The sequence below is a fragment of the Apium graveolens genome, chromosome 7 (genome assembly GCF_009905375.1).
Source record: "Apium graveolens cultivar Ventura chromosome 7, ASM990537v1, whole genome shotgun sequence".
Classification (NCBI taxonomy): domain Eukaryota; kingdom Viridiplantae; phylum Streptophyta; class Magnoliopsida; order Apiales; family Apiaceae; genus Apium; species Apium graveolens.
Window position 1 is genome coordinate 268,361,398 of NC_133653.1, and position 21,769 is coordinate 268,383,166.

Consider the following 21,769-nt stretch of genomic DNA (forward strand, 5'->3'; position numbering starts at 1 on the left):
ATACTCTTCATGTGAATATTATGAACAAGACTGTCTTGGCTGATAAACAAAATAATTAGTCATATAAAAGAAAATTTTCAGAAATTGAATATTTGATAATCCAATAAACAACATTGGCTTTTACAAACTTGACAATCCTTGTGGTGTACTTGGCAGCCTAAACTAGAAGCTTTGCAAGGAAATTTCAAGGAAGGGTTAATGCTGGGGAATTCTCATAACCTGTGATGCCCATTATCCTTATACGTGTATTTGGCTGCACAGATGAAGTAACATGCATTTCTGAGTTTCGAGATAATTCTATTAGATATATATATTTCATTGAATCATAGGATGAGGTTCATACCTGTCGGTGACCAATGTTCCGTCTGTAGTTCTTCTTCTTCTTGTACTTGTAGACAATTACTTTATCATTCAGTCCCTATATAGGATCAAGAAGAGTAAGTAAAAGCAAGGAGCAAACTGCAGTAGAGCAAATTACATAATATGGTATAAACTCATGAGAACATACCTGCTCTTCAACTACAGCATGCACAGCAGCATTAGGTACCACAGGCTGTCCTAGGTACGTGCTAGTCTTTGTTCCAACCAGCAACACCTTGTTCAAAATGACCTACACGCGTAATAATGGAGTAAGGCAACAATACAACAATAATATTAGCAAATAGAGTTCGACTAGGTTAAATGAGATATCATGGGTGCCCGAACAAAACTCTAGTAATCTAAGAAGCAGCATTGACCAAGTCAAACCAGAGAATTTCAATTAAAATTTCACAAAAATTTAGTACTTTTTGACTTTTGGATTCTAACTAAAACAAACATACAAATTGCACATTCTCCTCCAATTGCATCCAGGGTGGACTTAAGCTGAATATTGTAATTTCACGACTTTGCGGCAATTATAAATTAATACAAGTGTTTACATAGCCAACACTTCTGCCTCATATATGAAGATACGCTGAAATATCTTAAAACTGTTCAGATATATCAATTACTTTAACCTTCTTTGGATTGAGAGGCATGATTGATTACAGTTTGGGAAACTATGAGCTGTACTAGTGCAATTTTGGATATGACATACTAACTTAGACCAAGCAGAAACAAGAGAGAGGCAAGGAGTTTAATTATTTGGTTGGAGATTTATGGCAGGTACCCTACAAGAATTCCCCTAGTACTCTCATAATACCCTTAAGCATAGGCCATAGGTTCAACAAGGGCAATATATCTGTTTTAATGATACATGCTGAACCAATCATTCAATAAAGCCTTACTCTTTGAAACTGGATTCCGTGCTAGGAACTAATTACAACTTCTTTGTAAGACTTGGTTTCCAGTTTTCTAGGGTCTCAAATTTGCATAATACTATGTTTTCTGACTTCTCTGTTCACAGCAATAAACTTTTCCACATTAACTTTGTTCTTTTAGGAAGTTCATGGACGTGTTTAATATGTTGAATTCCCATTTAACGATATACTTTAAAAGTATTTCCACCAATTCATTTATTTTTACTTATTTGTTAGTAACAAGGAAAACTTATGTATTTCCCTCCCAAAATTTAGGCTTTAGGGGTCGCATCTGATATGAATTGTAGTAAATACAAAAACTACGGGTTCCTCTATGATATATACTACATAGTCTGTTAAGCTTGTCAAAAATATAATCCTCTCTTAAAGCAAGTATATAATAGACTCAGCAAACATCTCCACATTAGACCTTTAAACATGTCTTTGCACCAAAAGTTTACAAACAAGCAGATGTTTTATGTCAGTAGTCAGCCTCCGTGCACCATCAGTAATGAATTTTAATGTAAATATGTTATCCTCAGTTTAGAGCAATGAAATTTCTTGGAGATTCAGACTTTGCAGAAGATTTGGATATATATGTTGCAGTACAAAGGATTTTAACAATAGATAGCCAAATTTTGATACTTTTATAACTGCAAGCGGTGGTAGTAGTAGACCACAAAAGAATATTCAGCCTGGCTACTGAAAATTTCGGAGTTCTAAAAGAACTTCTAATACATTATAAACTGTGTCCGGCAGATGCTCACAGCAAAGCAATTTATATAATTGACCAGAGTACATCAGTTTAACGGTAATGGTGTGACAATCACACCATATATGACAATCTATCTTTATCGTAGTATCATAAAAACGATGATATATTATCCATTCTCTAGAGTATGAATTAGCATTGATAACATTATATTCCTACTAGTCCGCCAACAATTACTACAAAATTATTTCTGATATTGTCCGTTCCTTGTATACTGTAAAAATGTTGGATTTAAGAAATTAACAATCTTTATATATTAATGACAAGTAGATGACTTAAGTTCAGTGCTCAACAATATAGGAAGAAACAGAGCATTTACAACCATACAGAATTGCTTACTTTATCATTTACATTTGCTCCTTTTAGCCTTTGAGTATAAAGAAATCTCCCTGGGAAAACAATATATTGTCGACCCCCGATCTATAAAAGAACAATGAATATGTTGAATCACATCGAAATATAGGAAGAAAAAGTTAAAAGAAGCACTTCAACAAAACAAAGTTTTACAACATCAATGTGTCACATATAGGGAAAAGGAACCAAAAGAACGAATCCTATAGGGGATGAAATACAAACTGTACCCATATATCAGACTATAAGAAACATATGCAAATTCTTAAGCTAGAACTCTAAAATAGGGTGAGGAATAAACGAAAAAATCCCTGTATGAATAAATTTGTAAAATCTTACAGTACTTCCTCAGGTGCTCTGCATTCAACGCCCTTGGTAATGTTTGTCATTCAACAGAACCAGACATTTCTCAAATTACACTAAACAATTGAGGTGGCAATGGCCGACATCAATTTCCAATTCAATTACATATGCAAAACCGGAAAAATGACACTGACACAGCTCAATTCACTCCAATATCCAAAACAACACATTTTTGTCATATTCATGTAATAGAAAACCACATTGATGAACTTACTAACACGATCGAAATCCCAATTACCTTTACTAATAACACATTATTCAGCATCCTAATTTAAACAACAAACAACACATCTTCATTACAATTCATATTAACAGTACAAATAACACTACAATAATTTAGCACAAAACATCAAAAAATCACAAATTTAAAACACACCCAAATGCTCAAAACACATTAAAATCAAATCCTTTTACAAAACAAATTCAAGACTCACCATAACATAACTCAGCACAAAACATCGAAAAATCACAAATTTAAAACACCCAAATGCTCAAAACACATAAAAATCAAAACTTTCACCAACCCAAATTCAAGACTCACCATAACATAATTCAGCACAAACCATCAAAAAATCACAAATTTTAAATACCCAAATGCTCAAACCACATAAACATCAAATCTTTATCCAACCCAAAATCAAGACTCACCATAACAACAGCAAAGACACCTTCTTTCTTGGCCTCATCACTTGATTCTTCAACAACCTGACTTTCCACAACCTGGGCCTCCTCCAATTCGGGTCCTGACCCGGTTTCTGGCCCGGATTCAGACTCAACAACAGCAGAAGAGTCAGTTTGGGAGAGTCTAGTGACAAATGAGAATGTGGGTTTGAGAGAAGTGGAGAGAGTGAGAGAAGAGAAATGGTGAGAGAGAAAGTTGCAGGTAGGTTTAGAGAGAGAAAGAGAAAGTGGGTTTTGCTTGGGAGAGGAGAGAGAGTAAGAAGAAGAGGAGAGAGATGAGGGAGAGAGAGTGAGTGCCATGGTTTTCAAGAAAATGGTGGGAGAGATTCTCAGTTTTTTTTTGCTGCTTTATCCTATCCTCTTTGCTTCCCTTTTTATACTCTTTTTTCTTTTTATTTTTTTAAAAATATATATATATATAATTATTGTTTTTATAAAGAAAATATTCATATTTGGTACTTTTTTAATAAACAACAATGGATTTATAACAAGTTAAAAGATCTTCTATACAATTGAGATAATTGTGTTAGTAATCTAATTGCAAGTTTATAACTCAACGATTACATAAATTTGATAACTTTCTATCTTTAGGTTGAGTTTTTTATTATTTCTAATTATGAAAATATTTTATTTTCAAGTTCAAATTGTGGTGAATCATCTCGGATATTAAGTCTATTTTTTGGAACATAATCATTATTTTGGAGTCTAATAGAGTAATGTTTTTCGTGAGTGATGGACTGTTTTTCATGAACGCTGCTTTCCTGAATGAGAGACAATTTTTTTTAATCATCTTAGAATTCGGCTTGAATCGACTCGATTACAATATTATTGTATCATATAATTATTAAACTCCCAAGAACAATATGTACATCACATCAATTTTATGTTATGACTAAGGTCTAAGCTTAACAAAATTTCTCTCAAATTACAAAATAGAAGGATTCAAAAAACAAGCAACACTACAGAAGATACAAACTCTGAGCATTCCCAGTGTCAACTCTTAACCAAGCAATTGAGTAGCCAAAACTGAAAAACTTAAAATGCAATGTTGATACCATATGCTCGTTTGACTTATCTTATAAGTAACTTATAAGTTAAAAACGGTATCTAATTCTAAGTCACAAGTGACAGCAAAACAGGAGTATAGAGGGTATTGTTGATTGGCATCTTCAACTTTCTTCAACTTTCAAATTTTTCAGTATATGCATCTGCTTGTTTCAAGTATCAGCTGAGGCACTAGCATCTTCTGGTTTTCCAGGGGCTTGTTCTACTTTTAAAGAGTCGAGAGCTCCTTCGAGACCTGTGGAGTCTGTAGCTCCTAAAGCTTCAGCTAAGTTGAAGTTAAGATTGCCTCTCATGGTTCTGCTTCCAATCCCAGCTCCTGCTTCTGCACCCTTCTTCATCATTGCAACAAACTCATTGTAATCAATGCGTCCGTCCTGCACAAGACAAAAAGAAAAATCATCCGCGTCACATTACCAATTTCTGCTGAAGTGTTCATAAACAGAACTTATTAAACTGTCACAGTTAGAATCAGGGAAATATTATAGTCAATTTTGAAAGTTCCCCTTCGAACCTTAAAAGTTTAGTACACGTTTAGTTCCAACTTTACGAGTAATTATAGAAGTACTATACAAGTGTAATCTGAATGCATAACTAATCTGCTAAGTACTGCAATGACATGAGCAGTGATAAACTACAGTACTCTTACACAACTCGACATTCATAACTAACATGGAGTACTTTTTTACCATATGTGTTACCTTCCAATGAGTCCTCGGCTTTTTACAATGCTTTGTTACAGTCTATACTTCCAGAAAGATTAAAAATCCCAGAGTTTTCATGTTGTAAATGTTAGTGTACCATGACAAAGACCTTAAAGAGTATCGATAAATAATTAACTTATATGCTCATAAACTGACACTATTCCAACTAGAAATCTGTTTTGTAAAGATTCATAAATTAGAGTTAGTACTAATATGGAAGGAAGCTCTTACATTATCTTGATCAACTTCCTTAATCATCTCGTCCAGTTTAACATCACCAAGACCAAAATCTTTGCATGCCTGTTGCAGCTCGTCAATGGTTATGTAACCACTACCATCCTTGTCAAAGAAAGCGAATGCTCTGACCAAGTTCTCCTCCCTCTCCATCTTATTTATGTGCAAGGTTGCAGCGAGAAATTCACCATAGTCAATTGTGCCACTGTTATCAATATCAGCCTGCCAAGCAGACATTTAGGTTTATAAATTTTAAATGATTGATCATTTAGAAATATTTTCGTTTAAGAAAAAAGGTGCATAATTAGAAAATAAGATGTACCGCGTTCATAAGATCCTGGATCTCAGACTCCATTAGATTAGAGCCCACTCTTTTTAACCCGTTCTGCAGCTCCTCAAATGTTATAGTTCCACTGTTATCAGTGTCTATCATTTTGAATAATTGCTTTAAACCACCGATTTCTTCTTCAGAAAGACTTTCTGCTATAACCTGAAAATAGTATGTTAGTCGAAGAATCATGTGACATTACATATGTTCCTTTATACATTGGCTGAAAAGGTTCCATTCCAGACTTGAGTCATAAGAGATTATTTTGGCTTAGCACTCGTAGTGCTTAACAGAGGCAGGCAAATTAAAATTATGATATCAGTTCCTGTACATGAGCTACATACACCTAGCAAACAGATGAGTGCATAACATGCAATTATGAATAAGAACGGATTCTATCAACCAGACGCATAGTTTAACAACAAGCTAATTGATGGAAAAACCTTGTCTGTATAGTACTGAAACTACACCATTAGTGCCTGTGCTTTGTGACTGTCTTTATTGCATCCAAAAGCTTACTTTAAAAAGACTTTAATTTTTGCATATTATAATATTTTGAGTAACGTTTATAATTTTCTTGCTTAACATCATGATCAGAGCTTAAATTTCAGTAGGTTTAGGCAATTGGATATGGTTTTAGTTGTTCAGTTAGCTCCAGCATGGTTCGTTAAGAAGTTATATGTCCAAGCTCGAGTCAGATTCAAACCACTACAATTTATGTACTATAGTCATCAGCATCCAAGTCAAATCTGTGTGTTCATTCTTGCTTCTTGAATTCTTAATCATATAACATGCTCTATCACATACTAATAGGGTTAAATATCAAAGTGGTCACTCAACTGTAGGTCATATATCAGCTTAATCATCAAACTTAACGGGGTATCATTTGAATCAATTAAGTCATAATAAATATCAAACAAAGAACTCAAAATATGTGCTCGAGAACCAAGTCATAATAACTGTAAAGCTTGATATCTTAGCACAAAATGCACAACTTGCTAATTATTCACAGAGTATCTTGCCATGATAAAAATTGATTTAAATCTAAATCTATAATAGATATAGAATATTTACTGCAAATGTAATCAGAAGGTTTATGCAAAGGTGACCATACACGCAAAGCCATCTTTTTCAGTTTGTTCATAGCTGAGAACTGCTTCAACCGTGACAGAACTGCAGAGTCCAAAGGCTTGTCTGGGGCAATGTCATCCACGATCCACGGATGGCCTGATATAGAATTCAGTTGCAAGTTCATGAATCACATCAAGACAAAAGAGTTTCTACATAAATCTTACGAAAGTGTACTAACTATCAAGCATATCAATGGCTCACATAAGACTTCATGAGCAGTTATTCTCTGTTTAGGAGACCTGTCAAGCATCTTCCTTATTAGATCTTTTGCACCATCTGAAATCGATGGCCATGGTTCAGATTTAAAATCTATATTTCCTTTCAAAATTGCTCTGAAGATTCCAGAGTCGGTTTCTGCCAAAAATTATAAGAACAAAGAGGAATAACATCAACTGCCACAATTACTACACACAGGTAAAAACTCTTAAGCTCAACATGTGATACTTTAACTCCTAATACCTGCCCAGAAGGGAGGAACTCCACATAGTAAAATATATAGAATAACGCCAGCACTCCATACGTCAACTTCAGGTCCATAATATTTATGCAACACCTCAGGCGCAACATAATAAGGACTTCCAACAACTTCTGTAAGGTAATGACCTGGTTGCAAAAAAAATAGCAAGTAATAATTAATTTATTATGTCTTTCCTAGCAATAAAAGAACTCAGATCACAGATTAAGATGGATCATGTTACACTAAATCGTCAATTTGAATCAGATAGACGGGAACTTAACAAAAGTTCTGTTTCTATTTCTGTGAAATAGAAACATTACTCTATGAGCAATGGTTTTTTCATATCACCATTACTCTGAACTAAAGCATGGTCGCTTTTGAATTCAAGCAACTTATGTAGGATGCCTTTCATTTGATAAGCTACAAATGAATTACAATGTGCTAGTGTAGCTTTACTGCATTACCTAGCCTGATTTACCTTGTTCCAGTGTAATCAAGTTGCATCGCTAAATATAGAATAACTAGTTTAAATGTAATCTTTGAGCATAAGCCACCAGCTCATAAACTATACATTTCTGCCAATAGAGATGGAAAACAAATCATTTTTCCGCAAAACTTCATACAGAGAATCAAGACATGAGCATCGATTTTGATGTCCACAATAACAAATTAATTCTACAAACAAATTAGATGCAAGTCATTGTTAGAATATAGATCCGGTTGGGCCTTTCTCTAAAACCTTAAGGTTTTAGATGAGCCGGTTCTTTAACATGGTATCATTAACATGGTATCAGAGCTCAGACTGGCGGGAGGAGGACTCGGGTTTTACTCCCTGTTAGAATATAGATCCGGTTTCTAACAGTCATGTCATGTATAAGGTAAAACAAGATTGATAAAAGAACACTACATATTAACATCAAAGTTGAAAATTGTAGTAACCATTAGGACACTGGTTGATCAAATCACAAAACTAATTACTCTTTAATTAACAATTTCATCCAGACTCTGGTCTGGATGTTAGACACAATGCAGATCCAAGAGCCGGAATTTTGGCCAGAATTAGACTCAACATGCAATGCATGATAGCCAAAACCGAAGAGTCTGGGTAACTTGCAAGAGATAATTGGGGGAATTGGAAGATGAACATAAGTCCAGTAACATAACTAAGCACAGCCACTTTTCAATTCAATCGAAATGATTCATTTTATAACAATGTACTAAAATGAACAAAGGAAATGAAGAACAAACCAGGCTTGTAGAAGACAGACAACCCAAAATCAATGGCCTTAAGCTTAGCATCCTCATCCGGAGAATCAAACAAGAAATTTTCAGGCTTGAGATCGCGATGCATAACACCAAGAGCATGACAACCTTCCACAACTCCAACAATAGTTTTCATCAATTCCGCGGCTTTTTTCTCACTATAATGACCTTTTTGTACAATCCTATCGAAAAGTTCACCACCTTTACACAACTCCATCACAAGATGCACAAACACATTGTCCTCATAAGCCCCTTTAATCCTAACTACATTTGGATGTTCTGACAAATGGTGCATTATCTGAATCTCCCTCCAAACATCATCATAATCGTCTCTGCTTAAAAGCTTGCGTTTGGCAATCGATTTGCATGCAAAATTCTCCCCAGTAGATTTCTCCGTGCAATAATAGGTTGTTCCAAACTGGCCTTGTCCCAGTTTTCTGCCTAGCAAATAATGATCTCTGAGTCTCGGTGTTTGATATGGAAGAATAGATGTTGCCGGTTTCGAGGTTTTCGAGCCTGAAGAGGCTCCTGATGGTCTCTTCATTGATGGTATGTTTGTTCTCAGGTCAGATCAAACTATCCTATCTGTTTCACTTCTCTTTTCATCTCCATTTTTTGTCCAAGAAATCCTGAATTATAGTGGAGAAAATGAGGAAATTGTGATGGATCATTCTTTTTAATCTCTCTGTCTACTTTCTTTAAGCTGTTCTCATCTCTCTCGGTTGACATGTGTAAATGTTGGATGGTGGGGAAGTACCTGATTTTAACATTATAAACTCAATAAGAGAAACATACTAAAAAACCCAATAAAATAAAAATCTACAAGTAATACCCTTAATCCCCAAGAACTAATAATAACACCACAAATATTTGTTTGAAGAATGCAACTTCTTCAGATTTGTGTGTTCTAATTAAATACACACCTTAGAGTTTCTTCACATCTTCACAATTTGCTTGATGTATTCAAAACAGTCTCATTTTTAATACTACCCTTGATGCATTCAACAAAATTCAACAAAATTAAGAAGAGCAATGCAAGATATCCTACTAAAGTCTTTACCATAACTATATTACTAAAAGTCATTCGAGTACCACATCCCGGTTCACAACTACACTAACAAGCTGATCATATGCATTACACGTCCAAAATATTTAGCTATAGTTTAAATCTATAAAATACATCCACAATTTAAAATAAACGAGCTCCGACATCCTGTTTCCTGATTTCAAAAATAGTAAAGCTAACGTCCTGTTCCTCAATATCCAATAAGTTAAGACTCAACACCCTGTTTTGATCATGATATCCAAACGGTGTAGATCTCATGCAACTGGCTAAAATCGGTAGGAGTTAATGAGATCTTGTAAAGCTGCCTGAGCTTTTCTTCTCCAGGCCTATTAGAATTACTTGGCTCAGACTTGACAGATGATTTATTTGTGCTTGATGAAAGTGCCACGGATAACAACTTCTTCAACACACTTTGCATCTGGCGCCAGAAATGCTCATAGACAAATTTACTTTCATTTTGCAAGGAATCTGGAATTTCATCTTTAGATACATGCCGTCCTTCAAGCAGTACAGTGAAAGCTGCGTCCAGCATCTAAAAAAAAGGTGAAATGCAGTTCAAATAAAAAAAACAAATAACATTTTCCGTAACAAATACAATCCCTACGTAAGAAAGTTGAGTTCAAGACACGCAGATGCTTTCAAATGAAAACATATAATCAGCTGACTTGATGACATTTCCCACGTCTCAATATCTAAATATTTAAAACAATTTGACGTTTCACAGTACTGCACAATAAGTTTAGCAACGTGTCTCCTATTTCATATAACTCAGCGCCTCCCTCTTTAAGACAGCTCACTGGAGAGAATATATTATTAATTTTTTTAGGTACAAGAAAACCTTTTTAGTTCAGCTAAAATGGATGCATTGCTACAGTCAAAGATATCTATAAGCAATATATATTGAAGAAAAGCTCATTATGATGAGAGGCATACCAAATTCAAGTTTAATGCGCTTGACATGCTCAATGACAGCTCTGATATCTCTATTAGAATCGTCAGGTACATCATTGAATGTGTTCTTGGCCCATAAAATTCTAGGGCCTTCCGCCAATTCCTCTCGGCCAAGGAAGCATACTGTTTCACTCTTTGAATACCACTGGCCTTACCTTTCGAAAGATTGGTTTTCTTCTGATCTGACTCCAATAATTTTAGGCAACGATCTCTTTGGACAAAACCCAGTTGAAAAAATGCAAAGGCAGCCTCTTGTTTGCGCAGATCACCCAGTGATTCATAAAGTTTAATTGCCTCCCTCATGGCATCACTGGCTGACATCTCACGATTTTTTAGTACCTTTTTAGTTCTTTCAACACCAGGAAGAATACTGTCCTCAGAGGATCCATTTCCATAAACCTTCGCGACTGTATCTTCTGTGGCCAGAAGCATGCCGAGTCTGAGATAAGTATTCGCAAGCTGTGTATGTACTTCATCCTTCAAGCTGCTCGGGACAGAACTAGCTTCTTCATCAAGAGCATTTAACTCTACCTTGGCTGCTTCATAATACCTCAGTGACTCCGCATATTCTTGCTTTGCAGTCTCAACTATTTGATTGTAAGCATTATTGTAACTTGTATGATGCATGAAATCATCACGCTTTGACGCCACATTTTCAGCCAAAGTTCGCCTTCCATGACCCATATTACAATTAATTAATATAATATTTGTATGGTCAGAAGCTTCTTTAAATGACTTTACTGCTTCAACAAATGCAAGTTCGGCTCTTCGCAACTCTTTTCTTTCAAGCAATTTTCGGCCCAATTCATTACAAACCCATCCTTTCTTTTTAAGGACTGCTTGTAGGTCTGCTAAATGAGCGGGATCACCACCTAAAACTTTCCTAGCTGCTTCATAACAACCCAAGGAAGCAGAAAGATTAAACTCGGCATCAGCGTTTGATGGAGCTTCAAGATACCTAAATATACCCCCATTTTTCGGCTTTGATTCCCGGTGTGGAGTTTCAGAATTTGTAGGCGATAAATGATTCAACTCATGAGTAGATTCGGCAGAATCACCTGTCAACATATCAGAAGCGCGTTCTGGGATATCAATTTTGTTCTTCCTCGGGTATCCGCTATCTAAATTCACTCCACAACTCTCTTTGCTTCGATCAGAATCAGCCACATCTTTTTCAAAACGATAGGAGATGCTTTTGGCAGTTACTTTTTTACTCTGCTTTCTTGAATCTCCTCTACTGCTGCTTGCACTGTTACCGCTGCTGGCCCTATCACTCTTGCAACTGCAGTTAACCAAAGAACACGAACTACAATTCTCAAGTGGACCCAACTTCTTATTAAGCCTTTTGACCTCCTTTAAAACTTCAGATGACATTTTTAACTCCCTCCTGAAAGGATTTCTCTTTACTTGTGGGGAGACATCTTTACCTTTTACCATGTGAAACTCAACATGCACGTCACCAACTAAAGTCCATGCCTTGGCCCAGAAAAGGTATGTAGATGACAATTGCTCAGAAGTAAAAAAATCACTATCGGCCCTAGACTTCCCCTCTATTGCACCACTTATAGGTTTGCGTATATTAACTTTAATATCATTTACTGAGCCACAAACCATTGACGAAATAAACTTTGCATTATTAAGATGCTGCGGCATTGATCCATAAACCAGACATGCTAATTTGACAACCCTCAAAGCTGGCTGCAACTGACCATCATCCTTGTATGCTTGCCCAAGTGCTAAATAAGACTCTCCGAGCAAAAGAACAAGTTTCCACAACTTGTCATCCAATTTTGATGTTGGAAGCCACTCCCTAATATCACAAACTTCAATGCAATCGGTATCGCCACATGCACAAACAGATATATTTGCAGAAGAAGATGGGTTGTCTTGGGATTTGGCATTACAACCTAGCCCAGTTTCTGTGCTGTTCTGCATTTGCCACGTCCATCTTAGGGACTTAATAGCTTGGGAAACATGATGTATGGCAGCCAATTTAGAGGAAAATGGATCGACTGTCTGAACAATGGGAGAGCTCGCTGACACATCGGCAGATATGAAGTTCTGAACATCGGAAGTTTCAGATGCTTTAAAGTTCTTATTTTCTGATGGTGCAATTGTTTGGGAAGATGGCATTTTTTCATCCACAGAAAATTTGCTAAAATCTTCTAAATTAGCACCTTCTGAAACTTCTATGTTTGTAGGCTCGTCCTCCGGGAGAGGCGAGTAAATTATTTCACGAACAATTGATTCAGAACAATTACTAAAAAATTCAAATGATTCATCTCCTGCATCTACAATTGTAGCTTTTGACTCTACAATTAGTGCTTCAGATGCCACATCCGGTTCTTCATGATAGTTAAGCAGAAGCCTTGCAAACTGTTCATGAGCAAGTGCACGTACAACCTATTCACGATAGTTTTAATAGTAAGCATTAATGACTTCTACAAAGACGGTGGAGCAGAATCATTTGATATGCTCTAGAAAAGAAAGTTACCAGATGTTCTGGTTCATCCAAAAAGTCAAGGCACTTTCTAAAGAAGCTAGCACACCGGGCTCTATCAGCAGGGGCCTGAAAACTCAAAATTTAGCAAAAACTAGAAATGAACTAAAAAAACAGCAGCCATTAAAGTAATAGTAATAATAACATTTCTGATCATGAAATGAATAAATAAATTCACACCATTGAAAGTGAGAGCCTATGAGCAATTCGATACAAGAGAGTCCCCAAAGACAGAAATGAATCGTTTCTTTCCATATGAATTAGAGAAGGTGGAGAACTTAAGTTATCATCTGAATTATCTGAGGCACCATTCTGGGATATTATTGAAAGATCAAAAAGCTGAATAGCATCTTCTCCAGCACTTTTGTATAACTGCAAAATAGCATATCAGATACTCGACTGTCCAGGAAATACAAAGCCTTAATATGATATTTCCAAAAAGACAGGAAAATAACAGTACCCAGTAAGCACCAGGATCTTGCTTGCAGTTCTCCTGCAAAAACCTCAAAACAGAGATACCATTTTGCTGGACAACATGGGGATGAAACGCAGGGGAACCATCCTCCGAGATTCCTTTTGACAAAAAAATATCATCCGTCTTGAGAAGTTCATAACCCTGAACAACTCCATCTTGATGGTAACAGATGGCCAATTCAGGTACACTAGCCATAACGTTGTCAAGCCAAGCTTCAAGCCAGGTTATAGGAGTGACCTAAAAACCATTGCAGAAAAGCTGAAGAATGTAAATGCATTTTGGAAAATTAGATTAAAAGCAAGATAACATGTGTGTAATTCACCTGTCTAGAAACATCCCACAAATGCAAGCTCACTGCAACGTATTTTTCATTGCTGAAAATGAGCAAGTCACTGCCTAGAAGCATCCTAAAGTTATGAAATTGCCAGAACAGAACTTTCAAGAATCCATCATTACTAGCTCTCCGATATTTATCATTCTCTTGCATTAGGAATCTGGGCTTTTCTTTAACTTTTGTGACCTTTTTAACATCTTCGTGACGTTTGCTTCTATTTTTCTTCCCCCCAAAGATGTATTTATCTTTTTTGACGTGATGGTCTTCCAAACTGTCCTTCGCTCCTTCCTCTTGAGAAATATCACTGCTTGCAACAAAATGTGACATCTTTCCTTGTGTCGAATGATCTGAAGAATTTGCAGACCTCTCCCTGGTCTCAAATCTACCAGGAAGAACAGATGAGTTTCTTTCTTCCGACTGAACATTATGACCTGGAGGACAATCACAAGCTTCCATCCTTACAGAATGCATAGCAAAATTTAGAAATAACGATTTGTCCGGGCACTGTGTCTGACTTTTATGTTTTCTAACCAATTTTTCACCCTCTTCATCGTCAGGGCTGCACAAAAGATATGTCAGTGATGTCAAAGATCAAGAAAGATAGGGAAAGAAACGCTAATATTTCAGCATACCCAGCATTTAAGACTAAAGTCTGCCCGATACGATGTACAGCAACTGACAATCGAGCCTTTGAATATGGTATCTTAAAGATCTGCTTCAAAATGTCTGCCGGAGCAATAACATCTAACTCGTTACCATACTCAGCTACACCGGATACAGCAAGGGCCTGTCCCTTAGTGGCAAGATTGGATGTTATAGCACCACTTGTGTAAGGCAAATCTGCCACATTAAGATTATAGATTTTCAGATGATGCCGCATCACATAGGGGGCTAGGTAGGGAGAAAAGAGATGATGATTGCTAATAATTTTACACGTAAGGTGATTATATTTAGAAAAAAAACAGATAGCAAAGAGATATGCAGCTCTAACTTCCCTCAGTTTATATCTTAGTATGAAATATCTTTTAACATATACAACCGTGAGTGGATATGGTTGATGATGCATAGTGGGGATACTACAAGTTCACGATATGTTTTGAACTTCTGAAAATATTATACAATAATATACAAAATAATAGTTTACTTCTCTATCCACATCGTTATCACATAAAAGTGGGTGGAGTAAGGAAATGAAAATAAAATTCTGACAGACTAAATAGCAAACGAATAAATACTGCTACAAGAAATAATTGTAATATAATTTTGGATATTGCACCAAACAACCTACAACTTTCACCATGTGGCACAAAGTATATACTACCAAAGAAACAGCTTTCAACAAGTTTTTTTGAGAAAAAAAACAAAAAAAAAATCAGATATAATGGAATAAACATGAGGTGTACAGGTCGGTAAACTTCATAGATAGATAAATATATATATATATATTACTTAAAACAGAATATGATCATTTTTTTCCTATTTTAATTATAGTCCTAGGTTTAGCCAGAGTCGCACGAGTCACAAAACAAGTAAAAGCTAGAAACAAATGTATGGGCGTGTGTTTAGGTACCTAAGATTTATGATGGCACAGCACCTAAGTGCAAGCCGCAAAAAAGCGCACCCTAAGTGCTTCGAAATAGGTGAGGTATGCAGCGTAAAACCCAAGCGCTTCGACATAAGTGAGGCATGAAGCGCAAAAAGGCGTGCTTTATTAAAAAAGAGGAAATAAAATAGGAGTTGTGCGACTGGAAATACAACTCAAAATAAAAATCAAAGAATCATTACAGCTTAAATAAAGAAAACATTCACGTAAAAAATCCTACTTTAAAACTTTTAATACAAGGGGACAATGAAGAGGAGGAAGAACAACAGTTTGAATGTGAAGGGAACACTTCAAGATGTCATCATGATTTGGATGAGTTAAGATGGGGATGAATGAATTTTTTGGCAGGAAAAATATTGAAAGTTGACTTTTTGAATTTGAGTTGAATAGTAGGATTGTTTTTGCACTAGAACTGTGATTTAATATATAAGAATTTATAAGGTATTATTATGGAATCTATTCAAAAATTTTGACTCGAATCTAAATATTGGATACGAGGATTGTTTTTGCACTAAAATGTAATTCTCTATGTTATAAGGTATTGTGCTATGTTGTCCTAAAAATGTAATTTAATATATTAAGAATTTCACAAATTCCCGATTAATCCTTGAAAAATATTTCACTAATTCGATTTTTAAAATCTGATTAATTGCTACCAATTTTTAAAATCCAATTATTCGTTATCGATTGTTAAAAACCAATTAATCTTTATGAATTATTTTTCAATGATATGCTTTATTATAAATAAGGTTAATAAATCAAATATACCTAAAATATTAAACTAGATCCAATTATTACTCCAATTAATTCTTCTGAATAATCCCTAATCAGTATCTCAACCAATAGTTCCATTTCCCGATTTTTACAACAATAATTAGGAAGTATAAATTATGTTATAAAACTAATTATTATTAATTTATATGTAAACATTATTTGTCTATATCATATATATAGAATATTAACATTTTGTTATATGTATCCCCCCCCCCCCCCCACTTTTGTGCCTCAAGCCTCTCCAAGGAATTTTGCACCTCGGTGTGTATAGCACTTTCGAGAACACTATGAAGCATTATATCCATTCACCCTCGGCCTTTCTATACAGCTTTACCATTCCAAGAAAATGTTCTCAAATTGTAGTAAAGTTTTGATGGAGCTTAAATAGTAAAGTTACGGGTTTTAAGTAATAAACATATCAAAATGGAGCTTAAATGTAACACTTGGAGCTTATTTATCAATTTCTATAATATAACATGGAGAATTCAACGAGGATGCTATTCAATCTTTACAGTCACAGGCTCACGGTTCAAGTTACTAATGTATAACACCGCCTTTAAGTCTAGTTAAGCATTCTTTTTTGTACTCTTTCAATATCTAGTCATTTGATTTTGTTGGTTATTAGGGTTTATAGCTAAGCAAAACAAAGCGGCATAGCAGAAGAAGACATGAGAATGAAACTGCAATATATTGATATATGTTTGGCATATCTTATTGCCCAAGGATCAAGTCCTTTGAACAGACTTAAAAAATAAAAACTGAAATTAAGAAATAAATGAAAGATGATATTCCTAAAACAATTAGCAATAAATCAGTTACTAATTTATTCTTGGACAAAAAATTTCCAGCAAATCAGCCATAAATTTTGAAACATAATTTCAACGGATTTGCATCTCTAAAAAAATCATAGATCGAAAAAATTTACATTTTCAGTCGTCACCTTATCCACCAACTAATTATCACTATAGTAATAGCTTGAATAAGGAAACCACAAGATTTAGAAGGAAATACAATATCAAAAAGCTGAATAAAGATTCAGAAGTCATTACAAACATTCTTATAATCCAAACATTCCACAGAGTTGTACCTTTTCCGGTCCTTACTGCTGCAATTGGTAAAACCTTTTCTCGAATATTATGAAGAAGAGGTGGCAAATTAAGATCCGTCTCTGGTGGAATAATCTGATACCTTGGAGCTCTCACCCTTAAATTACAATAAAAAATGAAGGAACAAAATTATGCTTTAAAGAGTTTAACATACTAACTAGCAAACCACAGCCAACAGTATTACCACATATAATTGTAATCACTATACTAAAAATCATAGCATACTAACTAAAAAACCTACATCCAAAAATATAAACACATAATTGTAAACACTAGAGTAAAAAGTATCTTCCAGGTTGAGTATACAGAAACACAAATACACTCAGTGCACATGTCCTCGGGTAAACTCTTATTTGTTTTACCTACTTACTGGCATATACAATTTACACGAGTAATTAAAAAGTTGCAAATTTTATAGAACCTAAAAATTAATAAAACTAACCAAAAGTCCAACTTACGAAAAGACACAAAATAATTTTTCCCTTTCTCTCTCTCTCTCTCATCAACCAACTTAAAGCTACTTGGTTGGTATTGAATATATTAACTACAACTAAAAATCAACTGTAAAACTTTGTAATAACTATGTTACTGGACTGGGCTTCCAAATTAATGAGTATCCTGCGTCATAACTCAAATATATCATAAAAGATTTTATATTTTTTGGCCATAATGAAGTGAAGAGTGTCCCACTGCAAAGTCTACATGACACTGTAGCATATGTATTTACATATTTATCATAATACTACTAAAGTACAAGTGAGAAAGCTCATGCCAAAGAGAAAAATAAGAACGTACACAAAAAATAAGCGATACTGACGAACAATTGAATTGAATAACAAACAAAACAGTTGTAACTTCTAATAACAAAAACACTAAATCAAACATTTTGCCACGTCATAATTAGTCCATAAAAGCAAATATACACACAGCATTCGCCTTAACACAAAACAAAAGTACATATATATACAAGCATGGCAAAAAGCATTACAACTAAACCCTCGGTACCTTCCCAATGCAAGAACACCAAAATCAAACACTATGTTTCCGCGCGTCTAATTTTATAAACACAGCAATCAGCTTCGACACATTAATACAAACACACACACAGCATTTCAATCAAAAACTCTACGTAACAAAAACACCAAAACCAAACCCTATATATACGCATACAGACATATATAAAAACGAAAACACCGGAATCACGCGATATCACACATATATACACACATTCACATATACACAAAAGTCAGCTCACAAACACACACATTACAATCAAATTCTACACCACTATCCAACACAAAAATACTGAAATCAAACACAATGTACACACATATACATACATATATATCATCACAAAAACACATATTCACACACTTTCGTACACACAACACTCAGCTGATCAGCTTCTACACACACAGCATTTCAATCAAAACTCTAATTCTACGATAAAAACACCGAAATCAAACAATATACACAAGTAAAGACAGACAGACAGAGAGAGAAGGAAACAACATCAAACAACACGCAGTACACACATAAGTGGAGAGAGAGGGAGAGAGAGAGAGACAGAGAGAGAGAGCGAGAACCGAAATCAAACATCACCGATCACACACATAAGGGGAGAGGGAGAGAGAGAGAGAGAGCGCACCAAATTTAAACATTCTACACAAACATGAGGGGGGGAGAGAGAGAGAGGGGGGAGAGAGAGGGAGAGCGAGGGAGAGAGAGAGAGAGAGAGAGAGAGAGAGATTACTCTTGAACAGAAGGAACGAGAGCAGAATCAAACGAATGAAAAGCATTATCAGTAGCAACCGGAACAGGAATCGAACCACACAAAAAACCAACCGGTTTAGGCCGGACGATCTCCAATCGTCCCACACACTGAAGCTCTCGACCACCGGCCGAGCTCGGAGACGACGGCCTTTTGTCCATTGATTAATAATTAGGGTTTCTGTGTTCAAATTTGATTAATAATTTAGGTTTTCTGTGTTCAAATTTTGGGGGTTTTTTCATATTCAGAACATTCTGGAGTTGTGTAGTCTTGATATATACTAGCTGTGTGTGTTTGTGTGTGTGACTGTGTTGGTGTTTTAGCTATAGAGTCAAGTCTACAGATTTCAATGCAAAGGCCTTCGTGTCACTTTGACTGAGTATTAAAATGGAAAAGATAATTAATTAAGAGTTTTTTTAAAAATGCAGTTTTTTTAGAAAATAATTATAAAAATAAGACGTACTTAAAAGTATTTTACAAAAATACGATTTTTTTTAATTTTTATTTCAAAAAAAATACAATTTGCAAATCTTACAACTTCAAATGTAACTCTATTTCATAAAGTTTCTAAAATCATTTTTTCGATATGCAATCGTGCAATCTCAAAACGAATACTACTTCAAAAAAATTTAAAATCGTTTCTTTTGAAATACATTCTCGGCAATTACACAACAAAATCAACAAAAAAAATACTAAATCAACCAAAATCTAAAAAACAAGAATAAATATTTACAAAGACTCACAAATAATTAATAAAGTTGCATGTACTAACTCCGACTTCAAATACAACTCTAATTTAAAATATTTCAAAAATTATTTTTCTAATTTGCAATTTTATAACCTCAAATGCAATTCTATTTCAAAAATATTAAAAATCGACTTTCCCGATCTGGCAACCTAAGTGACCACGCATGTAACATTATTTCAACAAAATCAACCAAAAACAAATTTATAAGTAACTAAATCAACCAAAATTCAACAAAGCGAACTAATATTTACAAAAATTTACAAATAGCTGATAAAGTTGCATATACTAACCCACATATTATCATTACCGTATTTTTGAAATAAAAGTAAACGGAAAAGACATGTATGAAACTGAAAAGGAAAGATCGTCATCTCATAAATAAGAATGAAAATTAACGTAATTCTAATAATTTCCCGATAATTAATATGAATTGATATAATTATAAAATTATTGAGATAAAAAAAATTGAATATAGAGCAAGATTATAAAGCTCAAAAATCGGTTATACACAGTTACGTTTTCAGAATCTACGTATTTGTCAACTTTCTAAATATTTTTTTTAACCCTAAACAATTTTTTTGTCGGGGAACCTGGACAATTTAATTAATTATATTTAAAGATTTTTATAACACTGGTGCGTGACGAACAATAAAAGAGTTGTTTCTTTTAAAATCGATTAAGCGATTTTTCTAACACCGGTGCACGGAGAATGATAAAAAGTTGTTTCTTCTAAAATCGATTATTCTAATGTTACCATATTATTTTTCCCAAATTTTCACCAAATGATATGACATGACATGACATGACACATGTCCAATTTTAATTTGGGGCACATATTTGATCCCATATTATTATCAAAAAAAAGTTAGTATTTATACATGACACATAATCATTTGGGAAAAAATTCGGGGTTCCTAGTATTTCTCAATTATTATTATTGTTATTATGATAAGTGAGTGTTCATATTGATAACTTCAGAGATATAATACGAACGTAAAATTTTGTTACAATCAACTTAGAATTTATAATACATATCTGAACTTATATAAAAATCAATATAAGCTAAATACCAAAAATACCCTAATATATATAATATAATAATAAATATAAATATATATTCTAACATCCCCTAAAACTCACGATGTTGCAACAATGAGCATTGAGAGTTTGTCAGAAAAGAAACGAAATCGCGAAATAAAGCGAGTCTTTGTAAAAATATCAGCAAACTGAAACGAAGAAAGAACGAAAGGCAATGAGATAGTGTCTTGCAGCAGATGATGGAAAGTGAGATGACAATCAATCTCAATATGTTTAGGGCGCTTATGAAATACCGAATTACGTGCAATATGAATTGCACTCGTATTATCCCAATATAACGGGGTGAAACTTGGAAGGCTGACATCCAAATCCGCAAGTAAGCGACGTAATCAAACATTCTCACAAGTAGTGGAAGCCATGGCACGATACTCGACTTCTGAAGACGATCTTGAAACAATATCTTGTTTCTTACTCTTCCGTGAAATAAGAGAATCACCAAGAAAAATACAAAAACCAGTTATGTATTGACGATTATTGGGATCACCAGCCCAATTAGCATCACTATAAGCACGTAACTCTAAAGATGAGTTAAAAGGAAACAAAAGACTCTGAAACTGAGTCTCACGAAGATACCTGAGAATACGAAGAACTGCAGCCCAATGTATGGTAGTAGGAAAGTGACAAATTGACTAACTATATGAACAACATGTGCAATATCCGAACGAGTAACAGTGAGATAAACAAAACTACCAACAATCATGCGATATAAAGTATTGT

At 34.6% G+C, this 21,769-nt stretch overlaps 3 protein-coding genes across 3 annotated transcripts; all 3 read right to left on the minus strand.

Annotated features, from left to right (window-relative positions):
* Window positions 1–35: 35 nt before the first annotated feature.
* On the minus strand, window positions 36–3,804 carry LOC141672694 (large ribosomal subunit protein bL21c). The gene is made up of 5 exons (XM_074479342.1): window positions 3,415–3,804; window positions 2,392–2,472; window positions 509–610; window positions 344–418; window positions 36–253 (listed from the first exon to the last, which is right to left on the minus strand). Exons 1-5 carry the CDS (start codon window positions 3,745–3,747, stop codon window positions 185–187), a joined length of 660 nt encoding a protein of 219 aa, XP_074335443.1. The 5' UTR covers window positions 3,748–3,804; the 3' UTR covers window positions 36–184.
* A 566-nt stretch (window positions 3,805–4,370) lies between these two features.
* Window positions 4,371–9,263, minus strand: LOC141672692 (calcium-dependent protein kinase 4-like). Its single transcript, XM_074479340.1, has 7 exons — window positions 8,612–9,263; window positions 7,366–7,509; window positions 7,108–7,260; window positions 6,890–7,002; window positions 5,770–5,937; window positions 5,445–5,669; window positions 4,371–4,886 (listed from the first exon to the last, which is right to left on the minus strand). Exons 1-7 carry the CDS (start codon window positions 9,168–9,170, stop codon window positions 4,665–4,667), a joined length of 1,584 nt encoding a protein of 527 aa, XP_074335441.1. The 5' UTR covers window positions 9,171–9,263; the 3' UTR covers window positions 4,371–4,664.
* Window positions 9,264–9,668: 405 nt separating this feature from the next.
* LOC141672691 (uncharacterized) lies at window positions 9,669–19,533 on the minus strand. Its single transcript, XM_074479339.1, has 9 exons — window positions 19,189–19,533; window positions 17,417–17,532; window positions 14,585–14,792; window positions 13,941–14,511; window positions 13,604–13,855; window positions 13,324–13,515; window positions 13,138–13,212; window positions 10,626–13,046; window positions 9,669–10,224 (listed from the first exon to the last, which is right to left on the minus strand). The coding sequence occupies exons 1-9, from the start codon at window positions 19,365–19,367 to the stop codon at window positions 9,922–9,924; spliced, it is 4,317 nt and encodes a 1,438-aa protein (XP_074335440.1). The 5' UTR covers window positions 19,368–19,533; the 3' UTR covers window positions 9,669–9,921.
* Between the last annotated feature and the right edge of the window lie 2,236 nt (window positions 19,534–21,769).